Source organism: Diadema antillarum, unplaced genomic scaffold (assembly GCF_040938485.1).
Source record: "Diadema antillarum isolate AM-2024a unplaced genomic scaffold, OU_Dant_1.0 scf00000009, whole genome shotgun sequence".
NCBI classification, from domain to species: domain Eukaryota; kingdom Metazoa; phylum Echinodermata; class Echinoidea; order Diadematoida; family Diadematidae; genus Diadema; species Diadema antillarum.
Genome location: NW_027270898.1, coordinates 948,667 through 975,145, shown reverse-complemented (window position 1 = coordinate 975,145; position 26,479 = coordinate 948,667). Strand labels below are relative to the sequence as shown.

The window sequence follows — 26,479 nt, the reverse complement described above, 5'->3', positions numbered from 1 at the left end:
TATCCTTGATAACATCAATATTCATACACTTTACAGCAGTAGAGTACTGTAGTACCTGAGAGATCCCAGTGGTACATGGTACAAGGCCTCATTGAAATGCTCGTACTGTTTCTAATCAAGACTGTGTGTAAATACTTGTAGAAATATGTCTCAGTTGACAATACTCTTGCCCAGTGAAGAAGAAAAACATACCAAGATTGTAACAAAAAATCTCTCATATAATACTTTTTGAAGAAAAGGGGGATTTCTTGGCCTCATATTACTCAATTTGACTTCGTTGAATTAATATTATCGAATATAAATAATATCTTTGAGCCTGGTACTTACGCTATGCTCTTCCTACCTAAACGCAACGATACACACAGAGATTAGTAGTCTTTTCACACACAACAGCTGCTGTGTGTTGTTTTTGTGTGCTAGCATAACGGAACCGAAGTGTAAATTTGCACAGAGGTAGTGCATCCAGGCCATCTATCGGTGTGATGGTTGTGATAGCTGCAAAATCTTACACAAAAGAGGATGCTTTTGCTTACATTGCGAGCCAAGAAGAGCCGTTAGAATACGGCCCAACTAATGGAGACATCATCATTCTATTCAAGTTGAACGATCGATTCGATTTTGAAATGAACTGAACTCTACTTTTTGAGCCGAGTACTGACAAGAAAGGTGAGTACCAAAACTAAAAGACAAAAGTGTCCTTGTTATGGCCATGGGTGATAACAAACGACGGTTTGGCTATTTGAGGGTGGTTACATGTAGACAGTAGGTACCTAGGCCCTAAATGAGTAGGTTTCTAGCAAAGGCCAAAGTTATGCAACACGATAATCTAATGGTAGTGGTAGACCCTAGTATTACACTCACCGTAACCTGTTGTGATTTTAGAGCCAAAAAGATAATTTATAGATCCTATACAGGCTATAGCAATTAAATAATGGCAAAACAATATGACAGAGTCAGAGATCTAATTCTGAATATGTGGATCCACAGTGTGCAGCACAGTGCACAGCCACAACACATGCAGCTACTCGCACTCGCAGGGATGCTATGGATCATCACATCATTGGAAAAGTAAAATATCAACACCCACACCATGTACCAAGGTTCGATCGTGCGCAAAAGCATATTAGTCTGGGAAACCCGCTCATGAGGGGGGCTCCTGCTCATGAGCACCCCTTGACCGAAAGATCGGTCTGTCTCTGGTCTTCAGGGATATGTTCCGCGGAGATTGCGTCTGGCTTCTTGAATCATGGATCTACGGAGGAGAGCTGATAAAGTAAAAAAAAAAATATATAAAATACTCCTCTGGACAGACCGATTTTTCTGTCTAGAGCACCCCAGCCATGCTCATGAGGCCCCCTGTTCACTTATATTTTATCATCCATCTCATATCTGACATATAAATTGTTGCAAGTTTGCACAGTTATTTTTTGTAAAACACACTATGGAGTTACCTCCATGCACACACGTCCAATCTCCATGATGAAAAAAGAAAAAAGTTCCGTCTGCACTTATTGACAAAAATCAAGTTTTAATCAACCGCAACACGGATGCCGCCAGCAGGTTCGCTTATTAAATACAGAGCTGCCGCACCTATCGGTCTGGTCGGACTCCAAATTTTTGGTGCTTTTTTTCTGCAGCTTTCGCCTCTCCTCACATGAATCAGCCCCATGAAACTGAAGTCTGACATCATTTTACAAATATTTGTAAAGAGAAAAATAAAGCCAGAACTAACCTGATCTTGTGCATATAGACTTTCTATTTCAAATTACTATTCCACACTGATAGAGTAGGTGGGTACTCGAATTTGTCAGCAAACTAATCACTTTGAAGGTGCATGTATTTATGGGTTCACTTTCTTTGTGAACTCTGCCGTCCACCAACCTTTGGGTACTCTTCTTGCAAGCGTCCCACTGCATCCAGCACAGACAGAGAGACAAGTCAGAGCATTATAAAAAAGAAGAAGAAATTATCATGCACAGATCATGTACAGTGTATTTTCCTCACTTCTGTGAATGGGTATTTGGGCATGGGTCCCATGGCGAGTTATGGCAGGTATGATAATTGTACGTAGGCCTACCTGTTCATTTAGTATACCCAACAGAATCAGTTGTAGTTGTCTAGGGCAGGGAATCAAGTGAGTTTGTAGTACTAGTACCCAGGTACCCTGATTTTTGTATTTTTTTATGCCTGCAATAGGCTGTAACGAAGTATTTCAGGTAGTAGGCACCTACGTTCCAATCGTTACCATACCCAGAAATCTTTTCACTTTTTTTCATACACTGTACATACATTTAAAATGTTTTGTTGCAGGGATTGTAACATAGTAGAAATTCATGACAATAAGCATATTTTTGGCATGGTGTATTATGAATGGGTTTAGTGCAATTATATTTGTAACCCTAGGCAATTACAAAGTAGCCCAGACCCTTCCCCTGACTCTATTCCTAATCCTAATCTGAACGTAATCCTACCCCTAACCCAAACTGTCACCCTAAACCTAATCCTAACCCTAGTCTTTACTCTAACCTTATCACTAACCAGTCTTTAGTGATTTCAAAGAGTACATATTGTGGGTTGTTTCTGTTAATATTCCTGTTTTTTGAAATAGTGAGATCAGAACTTTGTGCAGGATAACCCATGTACAGGAAGTACGTGATGTGGACCAAACAATAGTCGGTCTTTCATCGGAAGGGAATCCCTTCATTACACAGGCCATCGCATTTGATTACATAATAGCCTGGCCCTTTGATTGCGCCAGCTGATCTTTGTGTCAGTGTGGTATCAATAGATCTTGCTGGTCCCTCATATAGTAAACACTTCCTCACAGAGGTATGTAACACCACAACCCAGGAGTTGCAAGTCTTGTGAAGAATTGATGCAACGGACGCAGCTGCAGCTACACATATAGACACAGACTGAACTTTGCTCTCGTTTGGATTGTCTGGGCCATATTACATGTATGGTAAGGGAAAAATTGTATAGAGGCTATCAAAATTTATTGGTGCATCATTCACACATATGTACTTGTATGTATGTGCATTTATAATGTATTACGGGTAACACTTTACATACATGTACGTAGCATCATAGAGCTATCGTAAAGTTGCTGCCACAATTAATATGTAGGACATGGCCTAGGGATAATGTTCCTCAAGTGATTTGTTACGTCAGGGAAAAAAATTGTGTCAGTGAAGGGGTATTTCATAATGTTTTGCATTGAAGCATTGTCTATAAATTCAATTTCAAAGTATTGTCTACGACCATTTCCTGACACTTCAGTCAGTACAAATTTGAAGCTCTGTGTTCACATGATCATGCAAACAGAGAAGTGAAACAGAGTGTTTACATTGTATTTCCCCCCCCCCCCCCCACCCAATAGAAACCAGACATCTTTTCCCTTTTGTACAATCCTGCAATCATGTTTGCTCACATTTCATTCAAGACGCTAAATGTGGGTATTTCCACAGTACTTAAAGTGACCATTTCAGGGATGTCAGGTATTTTCTGTTTCCATTGTGCATGAATATTGATCAGAAAAGATCATAACAACCCTAAAATTCTAAGAAACACCAGTTGTCTTTTATACCATTTCTAGACTTGATGGTGAGTGTATGTTACTTGGAATGACAAAAATGTGACTCCTTGGTCAGTCCTACAAGTGTAGTACCCTCTTGGTCAGTCCAAGTAATGTTCACCACCAAGTCTAGATCATGTTCGTTACATAGGACACAATGTTCACTAGAAATTTTGGGCTGTTGTTATCACTTTCTAATCAATATCAGCCCATTCAGTTGAAAAACACAAAAGTTTCAATGAACATTTGTTATTTGACCTTGTATGTTAGTATGTACTGTACGTGGGTATTCTACATAGATGTCAATTCACCCCAAAATTTTAATTTCTGGCAAATATTTTAATAGAACATTGTTTATTTGAAGCAATTTGGGGTGAAGTTTTCTCTCATTAAAGTGTTCTAAAAGATCATATTGTATTTGGATACAAAAATGTAACGCATTGTGGAAGCAGAAGATAACTTCACATCCCTGAAATGCTCCCTTTCACTGCGGAAATACCCATTTTCCCTGAACGTACTGTACACACTGGACATACTGGTACAAGAGAATTGAGTAATGACAGAGATAGGACAGGAATACCAGGTGTACAGTAGGCCTACATTGTTGCAACTTATCTGTAATTCAGTGCACTCAGATATCATACAGTGTACATGTCTTACTGTCACAACTCGGATTAAGATTGAGAAAATGGAAATCTGCACCATTGTATCATGATAGATTTTTAATAGGTCAGTATGAAACTGCAATTGATGAATGTTATTTGCAAGACAGTTCTAAAGGAAGTAATCTGAAATAGTACATAAAGAGCATTCAAGTAACTTTCTGACTGTCTTGCTAAAGTGTGACTGTAGAAAATTGTACATCAAAATTGTAGTACTGCTATCATTTCATGAGATCTTATCAGCAGATGGGAATGTAAAATACAGCATTGCCACGTTGATGATAGAGCTAAAATCGAAGAGGAAGAAAATGAGAGGAGTGGAAGGGAGGAGGAGGAGGAGGAGCAGAAGAAGGAAGAAAAGAAGTTCAAAGAGAAAAAAGGAGACATGATTGAAGGAGAATGAAGAGGAGATGACTTGTCAACTGTGTGACTGTGTGACTTATTGTTGGCAGAGTATGAGATTTTTTCCTTCCCAATAATGCTACACACCAGTTAGCATCAAATATATTTTGCTTTTTAACTGCTAAATCACCTCTTGAAAGAAAACTGGAAGTGTAGAACAAGCAGGAATTCTGATCGCAAGCTGGCCTCCACAGAGCATTGTATGTTCTGTTTGGATAGTTTTACATGACTTGTCACAAAAATGCTGGCACTTGGGGTGTTTATTTTGTTGTGGAGGAAAATGTTGTTTTGTCAAAAGATCTGCCAATGAGAAGAATAAAAATCCTTGAGATAGTGATACATGTAGATACAGTATGTACAATTCTCACATAGTACAATTGTAGTCCCTTAAATTGTCATTATTATAAACACGTCAACAATGTCAGAAAGTTGCACGCAATCAATTGTGATGTTTTGCTGTCTGGATGGAGTGATGAACTGCCTGCCTGTCATATAAGGCTGACACCTGGATGTTATTGTCATTTTATCTTTTTTCTGCCTGTGTTGGCTGTCAATTAGTATAAATTAGTTGTATACTACGGTTGTCCATGAATGTATTACAAGAAAATGCTGGTCTATAATCTATGCAGGTACCCCCTGGTGGGAAAGCTGTCAACCAGCTCCACTGTGCTTTTAAAATCAATAACCAGTTAGCAGTGTGACCTTCAGAGTCTATTCTTTCATGTACAAATATGTACATCACACGTTGGATGAAGGACCTTTCGCGGTTCATGAGCTCCAAGGTCCCATCTACAGTTATGTGGGCTTGTAGCTTCCTGTTCACTGACTTTGTGGCTCATTTGCATTCATTTTTCCCTCTGTACGTCTGCAATGCCATGGCATGTGATTCGGATTCTTTTGTCTGGCATGTTCGTGCAAGAAGGATTTTTCTCTTTCCCACTGAAATTTGCTCTACCCACAGCACTCTCAATTCAGTGTTTGCTTGCAGTTAAGTTGAAAGACAGTCAGGTACGGTACATCCTTTTGCAGGGACAGAGACAACCCCCGCACTAATGTGGCATTTTCTCTTTGTTGCATTCACAGCTCAATGAAGGCCTGAAGACATGCTCTGACAGATCTATACCAACTGGCAAAGTCTCTTTGCAACATTTCTTCGGCTAAAGTGTGGAACGTCGGTTAATCCCAGATGGACTCGCTAGGTTGATGTCACTTCTGTTCTGCAAAGGGCTCACTGCATATTAGAGGACACTGTAGATTCTGGTTGGCATGGCAACGGCAGGGCACCAGGCTCCAGCGCGTGATAACCTGAACGATGCCATTGCACACTTCCAGCAGCAGGTAAGGCTTTAAAAAGTGGATTCATTTCATACATTGTACTAGTCTCACTTCAAAACTCAATGCTGCAATGCAGTTGTATGTATCCTGACTTGAAACAAATCACAGAATTTTTGAGAGCTCTGTAGCTCACTGTGATGCAAGTGGGGAGTTAAAACTGGTCAAATTTTGTGGTTTGTTGCTGTTTTAGAATCCAACCTTTTTATATTGTATGTATATTATATTAATCATGTTGGGCTTTTTATGTACCAGATAATGGTTTTATACCCAAACCTCTAGATATAATGCAAGAAGTGAGGTACTGGTAGCTTATTCAAACGTCACTTTGTACTTTCTGGAAGTTTATTTACTAAATTGTAACTTGCCATAGTCTAGAGGTTTGTATTTTTGTTTTTTCCATTGACCAGAGCCAGAGGGTATGACATATTGTCAGATTTGACCTAGACTACGTAAGCCATACCACACAGTATTACTAGTCATGTGATACCATGCAGTATTTCTTGCTTGCATGACATTGTGTGTTGTTTGAGAGTGATGAAACAGTGTGCTGTGGGTAGAAACTCAAAAAGAATTTTGCGTAATGACTTCTCTCTTTGAAATGAAGATCAGCTTTTGTATCATCTATAATATCTTAAACTATGCAAGTCAAAAGCTGGTTATTTCCTTGTAACAGGAGACGATTATAATTTCATGGGTTCCTGATCACTGATTTCATACCAGATACAGCTTACAATGGTAATCTGCCTACATACAATGTACAAAAATGCTGGCACTAATGTTAAAACATCATGAAAAGATTTCAATAGTGACTGAAAAAGAACAATGCCTCCACTATTGGACATAGTCCATTATGAAGCATGCACTTTGTTGTAGGAGTATGATTTTGATATATCTATTTGTAGAAGAGCTGTATGTGCTTGATTGCAGTTCTAAGTATATACATTTTGATTTCGACATGAGATTTGTTTTGTCTTTGTGGTTGTGCAGATTTGTTTTTGATGATTATAATCATACAATTGTCAGAAATGGAAATTAGAGTGACTACAGTGTGGTTTGTTTTCCATGGATACCTATGGTACATGTAGTCTGGTGTATTGAGATTTCATAAGAGCGCATGATACATGCAGAATATTCTTGTCGCGTGGAGGTTGCACCATTCAAAACAAATCAAAGGGCATGTGACATACAGTGTTTACAATACCAAGAATTCATTGCACCCTTTCTGGCCTCGTTGTTTCACCGGCAGATCGGCGCGTACGACAAGGAGCTGTGGGAGGAGCATGTGGAACAGAAGGAATCACAGGTTTGTGAGATGACAGACGATTATCTAAACATTGGGAAGGCATTTCTCTCGCAGTCTCCATGTAGAGACAGGTTTCGTATTTATCTGTGAGATTACACTCCAGGATGGAGCTGGCCGGTGCAAGATGTGGTCGGCTGTTGTGAAAAGAGACATCCTTTAAAGAGATCGTATAGTTTTGGTTGAGACCTAACTTCAGGTTTCTAACATTTTATGGCGAGATAATGAGAAACCTCTCATGAAATGTGCAAGAGCATGTACTTCCAAGAGGGTTTCAATGTTTATTTGATGAATATTAGTTTTGAAATGGCTGAGATATATCCAAAACAGAATAATTTGAATTAAAGGTAGGACCCACCTTTTATTACGATCACTTTGTTTTACTTTGTTTTTGGACGTCTCAGCCATTCCAAAACAGAGTTTCATAAAATAAATCTTGAATTCCTCTAAGAATTATATGCTTTGTACTATTTCATGAGTGGTTTCTTGGCATCTCGCAAAAAGTTGGAGACCCAATCCTCATCTCCACCAATACTATACTATCTTAACATCTCATGGAGTATCATTATTTCCAAGGATGAATTAAGATTGTGATTTTAGAATGGAATTTAAATAAGAAGTAACAATTACTACAGCAGTAGCAGACTACCACCAGACTAATCTTAACTCAGAGAAATAGATAAATAGATAGATAGATAGATAGACGGATAGATATATTATGGATGGATATATGGATGGATGGATCGATACATGTAGAGAGAGAGATAGAAAGATACAATGTAGAAAACAGAGAGATAGAAAGATACAATTTAGAAAACAGATAGAAAGAGATACATACACGTGCTGTGAAGATTGATATATTATTGGGTAGGTAGATCGAGTGTATGTGTGTTCATAAAATATTTATGTGAACAGCAGAAAGACTCTGCATACAGTTAGATGACTAATCTATAATGTCTGCAAAATGCATAATGATTAACAAAAAACACAGACTGTCTGCATTTTAAAGTGGATCATATTAGTGATTCAGTGACCTGGTGTAAATGAACAGATACTGATAGATATTCCCTCTTTCAGTGAACAATGCATTTTTCAGTCATAGTGAATTTTGCGTCTCAGTTTTGCTGTTGTTTTTCACCAGTCAGAGACCAATGTTTGTGTTTCCAATGTGTTTGGTGTAATAGGGTCTTGGAGTGAATGTGTCTGGAGTCAATCTGAAGACTGGTCGAGTGAAGACAGAACTTATCGATGTGGACCTTGTCAGAGGTACGTTACGGTTAGATAATGACTGGACTTCTGCATCAAGAGAAACTCTACCCTGAGTTTATCCACTCAGGTCGAGTCAGTGTGAACAGATGGAGTGAAAATTAATTCAAGTGCAGTGAAAGTTTCGTTATAAATCTGAAAAATATAAAGTTGTGGTATTATGAAATTTCCTGAGTTTTCATTAAAACCATGATGTACAACCTTTTAGGTCCAATTTGTACAAATGAGAAGGGGTGATAATGTCTTTGTGATAAGCTTCACTTTGGGCCTTACCTAACTCTTCTCAATAAGAAAAACACAGTTGCTACTTCTCCCTTTATATTTTGTGAAAAACTTCTTAAAACAGTCAAATACAAGAATATGTGAAAACCTTCCTAATTTGGAATTCTCTTCCCATTGAAATGCATGTAACACACAAGTACGTATCCCCCTGATTTGTTTTTTGGAAGCTGTCTGATTGTGGTGTATGAATTTTGGCAGACCTGCATAAAAGTCATCTTGAACATATGTCCAAGATGACTGATTATGGGGAACATCACAATATTGTGATATTCCCCATAATCCATAAGCACAGGAAACATTGTAGTGGGGAAAAGTCCCAGTAGTAATCTCTCTCCCACACAATGGCAGTGCATGCGAGAGTCAAGATTCAAGATTCAAATTTATTTTCATTTCCATCAGATAAACAGAGAAATTGCATACAACGTATAAGCAGAAGCATATGTACCACTGGGTTTCTCTTTTCTTGATCTGCAGGCTCCACCTTCACAAAGGCCAAGCCTGAGCACGCCTGGTTTGCTACCACTCGCAAGGGGCTACTCCGAGTCTTCTTCTTTCCTTTCTACTACTCATGGTAGGTTGCCATGGAGACTGTTAGCAAATGATGAAGTGATGATTATGATGATGATTCCCGGGTGCCACTGAGCAATGTTGTGTGTAATCATACCATCCCCTCTAGTAAGACTAAGAGGCAAAAACACTCTGTCCCTCGGATAGGACGTAAAATGGAGGTCCCATGTGTGAGAGAGTCACAACTCATGCACGTAAAAGATCCCGCTTCATTTATCCATCCATCTATCCAAAGAGCAGGGTGTGTAACCCAGTGTGAAGTGGTCCCGCCTTATATCAAACTGGCCCCTGTGGAAGACCAGCTAATATAGCTGAATAAGAGCTATCCAGCCATATTCTCAGATGGAAATGAAACAAACAAGCATCATCTCATCCTCTTTCTCCTTTACCTTTCTCCTCAGGTGGAGACAGCAGCTATCAAGGAGTACTTTCTTCTCTCTTCTAGTGCTCTATTTCCTCCAGGGACTGTGCATTACTATCTTTGTTTTCTACCAATCCACCTCCGAAGAACAGGTGAGGATATAAACACAGTCAGAAAGTTCATTCCACCACATTTCTTTGAAGAAAAAAAATCCCCTACATGCTCACCTGTTGTTGTTTGGCTTTGAGACATGCAAAAGATATTTCTTCAACTTTTTCAGAATGGTTGCATGCTTTTAAATCATGTGCAACCACTGGATGCTATTAAATATATCTTGCTGAATAATTGTTAGAGTAGGTTTATAGCGCCTTGAAACATTCAAGAACAAGTTTCTTGTATGAGTACCGGTACTTAGTCTCAAGATGCTTCATGAAATGTTACCTGAGAGGAGTACAATCATATGATTTCAAAATTTTCACCATTACTCAGTTAAAGATTTCTGGTATCATGACAACGATACCAACTTGACTAACATTTTGATTTCTTGCAGGCGATCTACCCCTTCGAAGTGTATGGTCCCATCCTATTGATGTTGGTGTTGGGCACAACCTACACCCAAGTAGTGTCCACTAATGCCAGAACAAAGTCACTACTTAGAAAATCTTCAAGGAGAAAGTGAGTTTAGTTACTTCACCCCCATCTTGATGGTTCCTACATTCAGTTGGTGTCTTTTGTTGACGTGAGGATTTTCATTTGAAAAGTTGAATTCATTATGAGATACCTGACAGTCTGTATGCTTTGATTATAATTGTCATTTTTTAATCATTTTATTCGGATAATTTTCTTCTCATCTATCACAGATTAATTGGAAAGGAGTTTTTGCTTATCCTACCTTTCTATTGATATTAAGATTAAGATTATTTCAAGTCTTTCCATATGGTATCATTATCAAATTTATGTAACAGTTGAGTCATGATTTCATACAACGCAGTTTCAATTACAGAGGTCATTGACATTCAGCACAGTGGCTTAATTTTGAATTGACCCTAGTTGCAGACAGATGATTGGATTGGAATTGACAACATTTTCTTCTTCAAATTCTTTTCTCTACCTCCTCCCCAGCTTGCATCGTTCAAAAAATGTCCGTGCCAAAGGAAGCAGCACTAAAGCTGCAGCCAGCAGTAGATCATCCCCACAAAAGAGCCGGGACGGGCGCGGCGTTGCCAAAGCCGGCTCTCCGAAATCCAAAGCGGCGGCAGCACAAAAGTTAAATCACGCGAGTGCAGAGAAGAAGAAGGAGACGGCAGGTCCCAGCAGAAGTTCCAACAGTACTGAGAGGGGATCCCCCTTAGAGGGAAGGGGGAGTCCTGCGGCGGGGAGGGGGATGAAGAACAAAAGTGGAGAGGTTGCACAAAATGAGGAGAATGCAGAAAAGGAGGACAAAGAGGGCCACGCCCATTACGTTCCCTCTAGCGCCATCGAGGAGGTCTCCGAATGTGTGGACGAGGACTTCACCCTCCTTAACACCCCCGCTGACGAAATGGAAGTGACTGGAGACATCCTCATTGGGGAATCCCCAAGGGAGTTCGATCATGAACTAGAGGACATTATACAGGCATCTTATAGGTAAAGTGTCCCAGAGAATTAACTTGGAAATCTGTTTGAAGTACATGCATATGCTTGTAGAAATTGCAATACTGCTATTTGTCTTAAAGACTACAGTCAAGCTGTCAAGCTGTAGTGAGGCATTCATTTTCCACATCAGAGCCAAATAAAATCTATAGATACCATCTTAAAGCCATTTGGAGTGTATATGAATTTATATGTCAAAGGGGACTTTGTTATTTTGTAAGTGACACTTCATACTGTGTATATCTGACTTCTGACCTTTTCCCGACTTAGGCAACAAAGTAACTGTCCTGCAAAACCCTTAGTTTGGATGAAGTTAGCACCATTGATTACATGCTTTGTGAATTTGTAGGCAGCACTTCATAAATATTGACTTTGACCTAGTCCTCTTTCGAGCCAGCGAAGTAACTGCCTTGCAAACCCTGTGGTGAGGATACAGTCAACAATATCAGTGTTACATGCCTGAATAGACAATGATTGGTTAATTTATATCATTATGAATTGTTCTGAAAATTTTTTTTGACAGCAGACTAAAATATTAATTACACTTGTCTGTCCTCCAGGAAACCAAACACCACCGAGGCGTACAGGCGACGCCCACCCACCGGCCAACCAGCTGCTCAGTCACAGAGGTCAAATGTCATTCTCTCAGCACAGAACGGTCTGTCTGGCTTCTCTGCCAAGACCCTGAGAGAGTCTAAGAAGAGCAGACTCAACAGAGTCTCAATATTAGGTGAAGAGAAAAGATATTATCCACCTGGTTTCCAATGTTTACCATTGGGAGCAGTGATTTAAGGAATTTTCAAGTTATCACATTTGATGCATATTACGGCCATGGTTCAGTTGTATTACAAAACATCCCACCACATAGAAATTGTGCAATTACATGTAAGCCACAAATACAAGGATATATCACTTATTTTCTAAATAAACCTTAACTGTAAGTGGTTTATTCTAGAAACAATTTTATAAATGCTACAGGCTCCACAGGCTTATGTGGTAATGTGAATAGCTGGCTGCGGTATCTATCTCCATTAAAGGACAAGTTCACCTTCATAAACATAAGGATTGAGAGAATGCAACAATATTAGTAGAACACATCAGTGAAAGTTTGAGGAAAATTGGACAATCGATGCAAAAGTTATGAATTTTTAAAATTTTTGTGTTGGAACCGCTGGATGAGGAGACTACTACAGCTTGTGAGTCATATGCGTACAACAGTATATTATAGGAAAAGAAAATGTAAAAGAAAATTCAACATATTTTCACTTTTTTCGCATAATAAAAGAGCTCTTGACTTGCCTCTTTCTAAAGGTAGGGGGAATAATATTACCCATAACATTTGTCGGTAACGAGTCAGGGGGAATGTGTACTTTTTTCAAAAGATGGCATTTTGTGAAATTCTCTTTATATTTTCCTTGTATTGTTGTACGCATGTGACATATAAGTTATTCATACACTGCAGTAGTCTTCTCATCCAGCGGTTACTGCACAAAAACTTCAAAAATTCATAACTTTTGAACGGATTGTCTGATTTTCCTCAAACTTTCAATGATGTGTTCTACTAATATTGCTACATTCTCTCAATCCCTATGTTTATGAAGGTGAACTTGTCCTTTAATGAGCCCCATGGCTCCTCTTCGTGATGTGTTGAAGTATGAAAATATTGCTTGTCAGGGTAATGGGGCATTTTTTAAACAAGATATTATAGAATAGAAATTAAATAACACCCACTGCAAAATTGGCTAAGTTGCTGGTAGATGAATCAAAACTAGTGCTGTTTGTGATGTTTTCATTGCCTTTTAAGTGACAGTTCCTATCTTCATTTTGGCAGTGAACTTAATGCAAGGATCAATTTACTTCATGACTTGCAAATAACAGCATGAAATCAAATCAGTATCCAACTCATGAGCCCTGTGTCATACTATGTAAATGGGTGTCAATTTTTCAAGTTATCTCTTTCAAAAGTCCAGTCACCTTTTTATTTTAATTCTCAGAAAAAGCCCGGAAGTTCTCTCCTGTGGAAGAAGAGAGCCCGCAGGACACCTCTCAGGCTATGTCAGACAGCGAGGGTCCTCCCTCTGATAACACCAGCATCACACAGGGTGAGGGGCAGGCTTCCCCACAGCCCAGGGGGAGGAGCATCACCAGGAAGGGCCGCCGATCCCGGACAAGGCAGTCGGGCGGGTCCCTGGATTCAGAGGGCGACACCTCCCCAGACACCCGGCTGGAAAGTGAGGTGAGAGGAGAGCTCAGTCCAGAGCTGTACCTTATAACTGGGTGCATAAACATTCCTGCTTGCTGACAAAGGAAAAGATTATAAACTTCCTGCGGTTTCTGGCATACCCAGAGTAAGGGAGGGGGAAGGAATGTCATACTCCATCTGTGGATTTGGCCAAATTGTGTATGATTAAGTGGTAAGACATTTGGATATTTCTCACACTTTTTGCATTTCCAATAAGCTGTGGTTTTTTCAACTTTAGGAAAATGTTTGTGTGTATGCCACAGTAAATGATTTTATCGCCCATTAGTGGAATGTAATAGAATAATTGATAAAACAATATTGTGAACTGTACATAACCTCTTTAAGCTAGAAACCGTCCAAGTTACTTGCCAGGTGAAGACATTACTTATGAGCCTGTTTTCAAAGACCTAAAATAGTGGTAGGATTTGTCTCATATATCATGGTGGTTAAATTCTTGCTAAGTCCTCCTGAGTCAAGTAAGAAATATGTTTTTGTCTTGTGCACATTTTACAATTAATATGCAAAACATGTTTGAATATTGCTGAAAGCTTGAGCATCTAAGACAGATTTATTTTTCTGTTCTTTTATGTTGCTTGAGTATCCAACTTCGGTTGGTATTTATTTTAAGCAGATGCTATTTCTGCATCAAGTAACATGATTATTTTCTCTGTGGGGTACACTCCTTGCCATCAAATCATTAGCTATCAAAGATCCCATGCAGGTTAACAGATCACCTAGTAATTTTACACTGTAGATTGTTGAGTGTGAGGTATTTCACACTGGCAAAATGTTCACTCTTTCTCACATTTTTTGTCTCAGAAATACTTCCAGCCCATCTCGCGACCGGTCGACTCAGACCTCGACGAGGGGAGCTGGGAGGAGACCGGGGCTGAGGGGTCCAGCTTCAGCAGCGACTCGGGTAACACCGACGACGACGACGATGGCTCCACGACCGTTGACGATGAGGAGGAGGAGGAGGACAAGAAAGCCAGGGTCGAAGGAGAGGTCAGGGCCCAGGAGGTCGTTGACTCCCACTTTGAGGATCCGTTCAAATTGATCCATAGTATGGTGAGCTCCAGCAGTGTCTCCAGCAGTGGACTGAACAAGGGTGAGTGACAGTAGAGATAGAGTAAGATTCTCTCCAGGGCCCTATTTCATAAAAGATGTTAGGATATCAGCTCTTGTTGGAATGGCAGCTTCCCATAGCAACATCCAATTTGGAAACTGGATTCTTGCCATTACCATGACAATTGCTATTCCAGCAAGAGTTGCTATCATATCTTTTTTTGTGAAATGGGGCCCAGGAGTTATGCCAATTCCTTTTTTTTTTTTTCTATTTTCTTTTTTTTTATTGGGGGGGGGGGGGGGAGGGGGACAAGTTGAAATTCATAAACAGCACATGCTGGGAGCATTGAACTGTATTTCTGGCCTATGCCTGTACAATGCATTTTGATGTAAAGTTAAGCAGCTGCAGCTCTCAAACTCTATTATACCCATATCAACCATCATCTGCTTGTATAGTTATCTGTCAAGGTAGAAACAATGCTGCCTAGTTCTCTAGTTCCACTCACTGAAATTTTGTGCAGAGTCAGTTTAACAGCAGATATGCCACCTTGTACAGAATTGCCACTTTGCAGCTCATTAGTCAGGAACCATAATCTTATGGTGCATTTAGTTTTAAATAATCGTTAATGGCCACCTTCATTAAATCTAAAGAATATCAAAGTTGCGGGTACTTAGCAAATGTGCATGGTGTTATGCATTATCTCTGCTTTCCTCAGACTATGTTACGTATGTAATCGGTCCCCTGATGCACAAAATATTGCTTATGTCTCGTTGCCATGCCAACAGTGAGGGTGCGAATATTTGAAGATGACGTTTGCAAGAAGACGGACATGAGCGTTCTTCAGATCAGCTGCGCCATCAACAACAAGGTCCACTCCGTCCAGGCCAGCACGGACTACGTCAAACTCGGCTTCATCTTCTCTTTCGTACTCGCAATCATTCCGCTCTGGTACAGGTTAGTCTCTTATCGATGACTGACATTCACCCACACTTTTCTGCCCTACTTTGGCAAAAGGAAGCAAGTGACAAAAGTGCCATTTCTTGTGAAAGAGCAAAATGTGTCTGTCATTGACACTGACGTCAATGAACTGTCATGATGTCTTATCTAACATATCTCTTAGTAGGATGAGTGTTTCTGCATGAAATTTGGCCTGGAAGAAGAACTCATTATGTGAATTATGAAAACATCAATAACTCAAATTCGGATGGTATGTCACTTGCTTCCTTATGCCAAAGTAGGGCAGTTTTGGTCACATGCTCTATGTGGCACCATAGCACAGTTGACAACATATTTTTAGTCACATTTACACGTCTTGGTCACATGATGGTGGCATTGTTTGCATAGTATTCTTTAATACCATACAAATTTATTTCAGGGCAGTGAGTTGGATCAGTCGGTAGCATATCTGCCTTTCAATCAAATGGCTCACAGTCATGTTAAGGTGCTGGTTCGAATCCAAATGAGTCTTACTGAGCAGTGTTGCTTGTTATCATGAAGTCTCCTCTAGTAGAAGCAAAACTCATTACCAGTCTTGAATTATAACTCACTAAAGTATGATGGTATTTGTCTTCATCAACTCCCCTCAATACCACAGAGTTCACATGACCTACCAGCATAACAACCAGGTCCCGTGGCTGTCCTGCCAGTGGCCCGTGATGGCGATAGACATGCTGTGTCAGATGCATTGGGCCGCCCTCCTTGTTACCGTGGTAACCTCCTTCGAGAGGTTCTACCTCAGCTCCCTCTTCTTCTTCCTCATCTCAGTTGCGGAGAGAACTTACAAGCAGGTACAGTACACAGTGACTACACAGTGCAACTTTGTCCCACCATGTCTTCCATAACATCACCTAAAAGCAAAAGGTGCTGTCTTATTTTTCTACTGTGTGTAGTAAAATATCAACCCTCTTTCCATTAAATCCAGTGATAATATGCAAAGAAATCAATGCAATGCAATGACAAGTCAGAAATTTTAGTATTCTGTAGTACAAAAATCATTTGGGGCAATAAATTTTTGTGAATTGGAGCCGCACCCTTTTTCACTGCATAAAACTTTCACAAATTGCCAACTGTGAAAGAATTATAAGTCTAACCCGCACACATCAAGCTACATAAATGTACTACATTTTGTACATGTACTGGATTGCGCTGACAAAGACTTTTGCATGCATTTTACTTTTGCAAATCATAGCTCATCGCTAAATTCGTGAAAGTTTCATGCACGCAAACCTTTATTTATTTCTTTGTATTTTTGTTTTGTTTTGTCAACAGCGTTGCCTCTTTGCCAAGTACTTTTCCCACCTAACTTCGGCCCGGCGGGCCCGACAGTCATCCCTCCCTCACTTTCGGCTGGACCGAGTCAGCAACATCAAGGCCTGGCTGTCCCTCAGGTCCTTCCTCAAGGTTGGTCCCATCTTGCTTATCTTACAAGGTCACCTTATGGTCCTATTTTGCTAATCTTATAAGGTCACCGTATTGCATTCATAACAATACTGTAAAACGAGGAATTTTCGCATGCACTTTAATTTCGCGAATTTCGCGAGCGCCAAGATTCGCGAAATTAAAATGCACGCGAAAGTTCTTGTTTACACTGTATTGATTGAACGCTAGTGGCACTTCGCAAAAATTTCATGCCACGAAAAAGGCTGTCAGCTCCAATTCGCGAAAATTTCATGCCGCGAATATATTATGTTTTACAGTATCAGCAAAAGCAGCCCGGGTACCCAATCAGGGCAGGGTGGAGGGGTGAGATATAGTTTATTCTAAATTCCTTTTAAAGAATCAAGTGAAAATATAATATCAGGACAATTCCTCCACCCCCAAGGGCAATTACTGGTTAGTGATAGGATTAGAGTGAAGATTATGATTAGGGTTTAGGATCAAGGGGAGGTTCTAGGGTAATTGTCTTGGGAGTAATTGTCCTAGAATTGGAAAAAAAAAAACACCTAGATAGTCATGTATCCATTCAAGACTGATGAATCTAGAGAATTGTGGCAATGAACATACATTTGCATATGATTACTTATGGCTGCGCTTTTGCATGTGTTGTAGTTTATATTCTTGAACATTCCTGGGTTTTGTTTTTTTTTTGTTGGTGTAATTTTTTTTTTTTAGGGGGGGGGGGGGGGACATGTCCATATTCTCCCAACCTGTCGGCTATTATATAAACAGTTGTGTGTGATCTTCCTCTTGTCATTCTCTATATCATCTCTTCAAATGACAGAAACGTGGCCCTCAGCGGTCAGTCAACGTCATCGTCTCATCGGCGTGTCTGGTGACTCTCATGCTTGTCTCAATCCTGTGCAGTGAGGTGAGGGATGCCTTGATTTCATCTGTCATTGCCATTGGCAACTCATTTGTTTTGTTTTGTTTTGTTTTGTTTTTGCTGACAACATTGCACAATGTCAGTGCCATTTGGAGGTGATGGGGCTGGTTGGATTCATTGTACTTTACAAATCACTCCTCTGTCCAATGTGCTTGTCAAATCACTCCTGTCACATCTGAGGTTTAGCTCATAGGAGGCAACCATTTATTGAGGAGGACAGCTGTTTCTTCTCACTTGTTACATGACATTTGACATGGCATTTGATGTCCAAATTATATGCACATCGAGTAGATTTTATCCTGTACAGAGAGCACGAAAAAAGGAGATGTAACTCTTGACAATTACTTGATTCTTAGGGTTAAATACTTCTGTGCATTTACACCCAATAATGGACAATTTTATGTGTTTGAATCTTATCATGAATTTTGTCGTAGAAATCAAGCAGAAGTTGATATTTGTCAAGTTACAGCTAAGTTCAAGCATCATAAAAGTGTCGACTGCTGCTTACAACGTGTTGTAAATACTGAGCATTGTAATATTGCCACTGTGTTGTATAGGCAATATCTTTTAAACTATATCCCCTAGCACTGGTGTTGTGGATGCATTTGTTGCTTTTTCGAAAAGTGTTAAACTGGAAAATTCATAAGATTGACATCATTGCCTTTCAGCTGCTACACAGCAGTCGCACATTCCTGGCTGAGCTGTACAACTGGGAGGTGGTTGCCTGGACATTCTGTCTCAGCCCCTTCCTCCTTCGTTTTATCACCCTTGGTTCGGACATCAACAAGAAGTTCAGGAACACTTCGGTCCTGCTCACTGAACAGGTGAAATCTGATACACAAGATTGATACATTTCATACTGTATTTCTGTGACAATATCATGCCTTTATATCAAAATGTTATAAGAATTTGACAAAACACGTTTTGACAGATTTGATTTCTCAGTGAAGAAAATTTTTTCAACTTGATCTTTATTCAAGTTGACTTGAATGAAATGAATATGTTCAGAACAGAGCAACTATGATTACAGTCAGGTAAATCCCATAAAAGTAGTGACTGAAACACTACTTCCTTGTCATCGTGCTAATAATGATAGCTGTCATATGTATTTATTCAAGCTAGTATAGACAATGATCACAACTCTCCTGTAGGTTTATCTGAAAGTATACAAATTAGGGGGGGGGGGGGGGGGTTTCTCAGCAATTCAGTGACATTTCGCCCTAGAGGTAAGATCATGTATGCGGCTAGAAGCCAGTTAACACAAAGCAGTTTCAGTGTTGTTTTTTCCGTGGCCCCAAAAAGATGGAAGCAGCTACAAACTTCTCTGTGTCTGTAGAGTATAGTCACAGTCACACTGGCAAAAGACAGCAAAGTGTAAGATCACAAAAGTCTTTGCGATCTTTGGTTGTTCATCCACAACGGCAACCAAACTTCACGACCTTTAAGTTCTCAAAGTTTGGGTCGCTGGTGCATGTACGCAAGAAGGAAGAAAGGGCGCGTCTGACGGTTAATGATTGTGACTTAATAATTTACAAAGGTGCATCCCAATGAGGCACCACCCGCAAGAAAACTATCAATCAATGCCGCAAACATGTGGATTGGTCATGTGACAAAATTTGCGAAGTTCAGGTGCTGGTGTTCACACAGCCCAAAGATCGAGGAGATTTGCGGGGGTTCATTAGATATTCTTAGTTTGAGTGGGAAGTTTTGTGAGAAGTTTCGCAAGAAGTTTGAGGTCATACCGTCAAAACTTGAAAATCTTATAGATCGTGAGCTTTAACTTTGCGATCTTTTGCTAGTGTGATTGCAGCTAATGTAAACATTTGTCGTAACAAAATCAAATTGTCTTCAGAGAGAGAATTAGTCAGAGCATTGGTGTCATCTTAACTTTCTCCTCGGCCCACCTCTACAGATCAACTTGTATCTGAACATGGAGAGGAAACCCCACAAGAAGGACGACTTGATGCTGGCAAACAACGTCCTCAAACTGGCATCCAAACTCCTCAAGGTAAGCAGCAACTCTGGCACTAAAACCCCTCATCATTAATGGTACATTCTTAAACTGCACAGTATGTGTGGGGGCGCATACTACTCCAGGCAAGTTCCATTTCGGACTAGAGGTGTATTTACATATTTTGATGATAAGTTATAGAGGTAACAAACGCAAACAGAATGAAACTGACCAGAAATGAATATAATTAATTAGTTGAAAATGAGGAAAGAAAATGAGGTTTCGGTTCACTTTATTGGAATGTTTATCCTCCAGAAATCTGCATTCAGGATGTAGTCAAGATTATAACATTTTATTTCATAAGACTACCAAATCAGAAAAATTTAGCTTATGATAAACTCAAGAAACTTGTATTTCACAAGACTCCCATAGGAGCTATGTGAACAAAATATGGAATGCTTGTATGCATCCTTACAGACATGGTCAGGAGGATGCAGCTGTAGGAATGATTGATTGGTGTTGTTAACCCATCATCATTTGTCACATTACAAGTTTAGAATCTAGACTTAGAGTAGATTTAATAATGCAGAACGTAAAACATTAATCAGATTCTGTTCTCTGCAAGAGAGAAATAATAGCACTGCAAGTTGCTATTTAAACCACAGATGTTACACAGCATACATAATTAAACAGTAATTTGTTAAGTTCTTTTGAAATTACCTTTAAAGGGAAAATGGCCATTGAATATCGAGAGGGACACCTAATATGTTGTGACAGCAATACTTAGTCTACTCTGGATACTTTTGCTATTTGTAAAATGTGAGAGAACTTTAAAATACATGTATAATTTCACATGCGTTAGAGGTGACAATGACCACACCCTGTAAAAGCTCTAATGAAGTTCACCTTTGACAGAATTTCATGAGAAGAGAGAGAGAGAGAGAAAGAAAAAAAGCCCTTGATAAATCAAATTTGTATCATGGAGGAAATTGTCCAAAATGTGAAATATTTGTCTCGTGTGATTTTTCAGGAGCTGGATGCTGTGAAGGTATTTTGTTTTTGTGCCAAAATGAGTGATTCAAACTCGTCATATTTCCTCATCTGCCCCATTTTTAGTGGATCATTACACCCAGAGATGCTATACAGCATTCATTGTAAACATTGTGCCATTGATCATGCTATTCACATTTTTTCTCGCTCTCCGTATGAGTATATAGTGTGACGTCATGGCAGAGCGTGTCATGTTCATTTTTGTCCCTGAAATTTGACACAAATCATCCTTGTTTGTATCATGATTGGTGTCTACATGTTTAGAAGTGTGGATGAGACATTTTGTGTTTACGATGTAGGAAGTTGTCTGTGTTTCATGTAATCAAGATTTAAAGCAGAGCGGTGGTATACTATATCACACAGACCTTCATTCCTACTGTATTGTTAGCTGAGTGTGATCTATAGCCAGCGTGAATATATGTGACCCACTACAACAAAAGGATCCGAAAGTTGGGGGTGGACAATTTTTTGAAAATGTCATGACGTACTTCCCTTACACTTCTTCCTTAATTTCATATATAACACAACTCATAAAAGTACTCGGTTGCAGAGATATCGATGATTTTATTGGAGCATGTCAAGTGGTTGAGGAAATCAGAGTTTTGAGAAAGACGCCTTCAATGTTTTCCTTCCGACGCTCTCATGATCAAGTGGAGGCAAGACAGTTTTGACCGCTTGACAATAGAAGGTGTGCTCCTAGCGACCTCAGCGATGTTCATTCAAGCTTAAGCGCCAGCGATCTAGGCATGACCAATCAGTAATCAGGATGCCACACACTGACCAATAAGATCACTCCCTCATTGCTAGGGCAGAGTGTAGCGGCGGCGCTAAATCCAAATCTTAGGACACGCTTCTGTTACATTGAAAGTTGGAAAATCAAGGTCCAGAAAAACACTGATTTCTTGCCTTTTCTTTGATCATTTAGCTTCAAAATTTCAGCAGATGATAGACAAAACATTAGACTACAAAATTATGCCAAAAACAGAAATCCGATTGTTTTGACCAATTTTTATGATGTGATTTCAAACTCGTTTTTCTCGGCTCAGCCGTCAGCAACTTTAGGATCCTTTTGTTGTAGCGGGTCACATATACTTACTTGTGGTTGCGACCAACAGTTGAACATATTTAATCTAATTCAGTCTATAATCATGCAGATTATTCAGACTTGTAGCTGTTGCACCAGGGCGAACATATTTGATCTAATTCAGTCTATAATCATGCAGATTATTCAGACTTGTAGCTGTTGCACTAGGGCACCTTGCTGTACAAAGACTTGGTAAAATTTGAAGTCACAATATTTGCCTCTACTGTGGTAACATCTAGCATTTCTTACAGCTGCTTGCCCAGGGCCACTGGTGCTGTTAAGAAAAGAGGTTATCAAAAGGAAGTTGTTTTCCTGCAAATTATGCCAGCAAGATGGATCTTCTGGTACTGTTGTTTTGTTTTGTTTTTTCACTACATCACCCACTGAGTGCACTGGTATAAAATCATCTCATTCAGAATAGTAACTTCTTGTACCAGCAATCTCCAAGTCAGTCTTTGTAATGCAACACGTTCCTGTATATTTATATTGCATTCAATAAGTCCATTTTACATCTCGATGTCACCAATTGTTACATTGTCACTTCAGATCGGGGGGGGGGGGGGGGGGGGGGGGGGGGGGGGGGAATATGCCTTTCGATCCGATAGCCTATTGTTTCAACTTACATGTGCAGTCACGTCAACAATTCGAGTGCCACAGTATAGCCATTGTAGCCAAACTTTGTTTCAAACAATGTACTAGAAAATTGGTCAAACTGAAGTTTTTCATGGTTTGTTACTCGAGTTTCATGCCGAAAAGCAAAGTTAGTATATCACATTATTATGTACACTCTGCCATAAGTTGTTCACAGATAGTGCTTGTTTGTGACCCAATTTCTCTGCACTTAAAGCTTAACTGACATTGTAATACCGTGACAGTTGCCATATTAGGGGTTTAAAGACCTGTGATAAGATTACATGTACCTTTAGTCCATGCTGAGACTGGTCATGCTGTGCACTTGCCCACAACTCTCATGGCGTGATATCCTGTGATAAAAATTTACTCATTATTCAAATTTCATATGGTATCCGGTAGTAGTATTATCACTGTCATAGAGATCCATCGCCCCATGGCCCATTACCATGAGAGAGTTTCATGGATTTGTGACCTTTGTGCACTCATAGTGGTATGTTGTGCCCACGTTACCGTCTTTCTTCCGCCAGGAGGTGGAGACGCCCTTCAAGCTGTCTGGTCTCTCTATGAATCCGGTCCTGTACAACATCACCAGGGTTCTGGTTTTATCAGCGTTCTCCGGGGTCCTCACAGAGCTCCTTGGCTTCAAGCTGAAAGTAAGTCCTCCTATAGCTATCTGCTTGAGGAATGTCTTACGTGTATCTGTCTTTCTGTCTGTGTGTCTGCCTATATATTTATGTTTCCATCTATCTGTCTGTCTGTCACACTGTGGATGTCTATCTCGTCTCTCTATTTGTTCACCTCTGTCCATCTCTTTATCTTTCCTTCTACTATACCTTTAAATCTATAATATGTAAACCCATCTTCGCTGCTTGTCCATCAGTCTATATACATATTATCAATCTTCAGTGTATTCATGTTTTCATCCATCCATGCGTATCTTATCTTTCTATCTGTTTTTTTTTAAATATATTTCTATATCTACACCTGTCTCTTGCTTTTAACTATTTTGTATCTATTTTTTAACTCTTATCTCTCTGTATGTATGAATGTATCATTCTATCCATTTTGCTATCTGTCTATCTATCCATCTATCTTTCTATATATCTATCCATTGGTCAATCTATAAGTTATTGACATACAGTGATGTAGTGTATATTAATGTTACAGTGCGTATGGAGTAATGTTTCTTCAACAAGTAGAGGGGATATCATAAGCAGTATATGTGGAAAGAAAGATCATGCATTCTTTGGGCACTACATAAATTTTAATCATTGAATGAGAATCAGCAGTTTCTGTTCAAAGCGCTTTGCAATATGCTTCACAGATCCTGAAATTACAACACTTTCAGCAATGTGTGTATGCATTTTGTAAATGATAGCAGCCTAAATCTTAATCGACCATTTGCATTTGATGTAAAGCCATAAGCGCACTATGCCAAGAACAGGTAAAGAGAGGATTTCATTTGTGGACAATTTCAAAGGGGAAAATAACACAATAGATAAATTTGTGTTGGTCGGCTAGTCCATGCCTTCCAAACTTGCTCCGTGAATTGTGTTGCCAAAGATGTTTTACCATTGTCAGTGAATAATGCACCTCTTGTTATGACAGAAGAAATTAAAATCAAAATGAGAAAACCGACTTTAATCAATAGGCTACGCATCTTTTAATACACATGAAACAAATAATACAATATGAGAAAATAAAAACAGCAACAAACAATTGGAAAAACAAATAAACTTGAAACATAGATTCTGTATTGTGACTGGTCTCAGATTGTTGATAATAAGAATCACTTTTATCCTCATATATATCTGTGCGTAGTGAATATTTATACCCCCGCCAAACGAAGTTTGAAGGGGGTATATAGGAATCAGCGGACGGTCAGCGGTCGGGCGGTCGGTCCGTTGCAAATCTTGCGTCGCGAACTACTTCCTCAGTTTTCAACCGATTCCCATAAAACTTGGCACAGATGTGTGCCTTGGGTTGTAGATGTGCAAGACATATTTTTTGACAGTACCCAAAAGTACGTTGCCATGGTAACGGCATATTATGGGCAAAAATGGGTACAAATCTTGCGTCGCGAACTCCTCCCACAGTTTTTGATCAATTTTTATGAAATTAGGTACAGATATTCATCTGAATATGTTAATGTGCAAGACACATATTTCCGCAGTGGCAAAAAGTGCGTTGCCATGGTAACGGCATGTTATTGGTAAAATATAGGGCAAAATGCTTCATGGCAAAACTGCTTCATCAGTGTTCTTCCAATTCTCATGGAATTCATATTGAATGTTTGTCTTAGGATATAGGTCAGCATGACACATTTCTTGACAGTGACAAAAAGTATGTTGCCATGGTAACAGCTCACATATTATGAGCCAAAATGATGGAAAATTTTGTGTTGCAAACTACTTCCTCAGTTTTTGCCCAATTTCCATGAAACTTGGTACAGATGTGTGCCTTTGGTTGTAGATGTGCAAGACGCATTTTTCGACAGTACCTGAAAGTACGTTGCCATGGTAATGGCATATTAATGGCAGAAGATCAAGGAAAGATCTTGCAGATTTAACTACTTCCTCAGTTTTTTGACCAAAGCTTATGAAATGTTGTTTTGACCAAAGCTTATGAAATGTTGTTTGGCGGGGGTATAACCAGTCGCTGAAGCGACATTTCTAGTTTTGCTTGTGTAATTTTTTTAAATGTCATTGTCTACCCTTGTTTCTATCTCGCCTCTCCTCTCTCTCTCTCACAGCTGTGGAAAATCAAGGCATAGTGTGGATGTGCAATATGAAACTTTCTGTCGCTGCATGGAGCTGGCTTGACATCGTCTGTCAACTGGTCTCGTTAATGAACTCCGTCGCTGAGGTCTGCCTGACATCTTTTTTTTCGCTCGCCCGAACCTGTGATGAATGTTGTGCTGTCTTTGAAGGATTGCAAGGATTTTTTTTCACATTTCTGAGCGATGGTGAGGTGAGCGAAGTAGGTACGGGGAGGTCAAGAAAACGAGTGCAATTTGAAATACGATTTATTTATCGCTAGGAATGCAGAATGCACCAGATGAGAAGAAAATGCCAGACGAATGATTCAAGATGTTACTTTCTTTGTAACTTTTAGTTTTTATTTATCTTTTTTACAAGAAATATGCAGTGCATGAAACAAAGGAGGAGGCCTGCTTGTTATATTTAGAAATGTGGACTAAAAAAAAAAATTGTACTTGATGCTGAGGGGGCTATGACTTCAATTCAGTCATAAATATCTAGTGAGATGCAAAGAGAGCAAAAAAAAAGTTTAATGAACTTTATCAAGATTCATCTCATTTCTTTTGTTGTTATGTGTCTGAGGATGAAGGGATTTCAGGAGAGAAAGGTTTAGCTACCAGGCTGTCTTTAAAGGTGCAACAGATTGTGTTTGTTTACCAGTCTATATTTGAGGATATAGAAACACATTTGTCAAAAAACTAAAATAACGAAACAAAACCCAAAACAATCATTATGCTATTCTTTAAAAAAACAAACAAACAAAACAAAAATCATTATGCTATTTTGTGTGCTAGGGTGGGAACATTTTATAGTTTTTGTTACAGAAAAATTTGTGAAATGTGTCACAGAATTAACAAGTAGATGAATGTGAGATGACTTACATTTGTTTTTGTTTGCGGAGACAAATTTGTCGTGAATGGTGAACTGTGATTGGCGAAGCTGTCCATTGTACCTTGCATGGTATGGACACAACAATCAAGGGCATGCATGG

At 39.4% G+C, this 26,479-nt stretch overlaps 1 protein-coding gene across 1 annotated transcript; it reads left to right on the top strand.

The window, feature by feature from the left end:
* The first annotated feature begins 394 nt into the window (after positions 1 to 394).
* On the top strand, positions 395 to 26,479 carry LOC139719195 (protein PHTF2-like). Its single transcript, XM_071630627.1, has 20 exons — positions 395 to 666; positions 5,722 to 5,976; positions 7,220 to 7,276; positions 8,458 to 8,539; positions 9,296 to 9,392; positions 9,790 to 9,901; positions 10,300 to 10,424; positions 10,872 to 11,375; positions 11,942 to 12,111; positions 13,376 to 13,617; positions 14,443 to 14,731; positions 15,475 to 15,647; positions 15,741 to 15,767; positions 16,315 to 16,476; positions 16,958 to 17,089; positions 17,910 to 17,996; positions 18,680 to 18,835; positions 19,924 to 20,019; positions 23,257 to 23,382; positions 25,482 to 26,479. The coding sequence occupies exons 2-20, from the start codon at positions 5,905 to 5,907 to the stop codon at positions 25,500 to 25,502; spliced, it is 2,730 nt and encodes a 909-aa protein (XP_071486728.1). The 5' UTR covers positions 395 to 666; positions 5,722 to 5,904; the 3' UTR covers positions 25,503 to 26,479.

What these genes read in the sequence shown, in the direction of transcription:
- LOC139719195 (XM_071630627.1), top strand. Translation starts at nt 5,905, where the DNA reads ATGGCAACGGCAGGGCACCAGGCTCCAGCGCGTGATAACCTGAACGAT. An exon ending in ATTATACAGGCATCTTATAG is followed by an intron (nt 11,376 to 11,941) that starts GTAAAGTGTCCC and finishes TCTGTCCTCCAG; the next exon opens with GAAACCAAACACCACCGAGG. An exon ending in CAACAGAGTCTCAATATTAG is followed by an intron (nt 12,112 to 13,375) that starts GTGAAGAGAAAA and finishes TTTAATTCTCAG; the next exon opens with AAAAAGCCCGGAAGTTCTCT.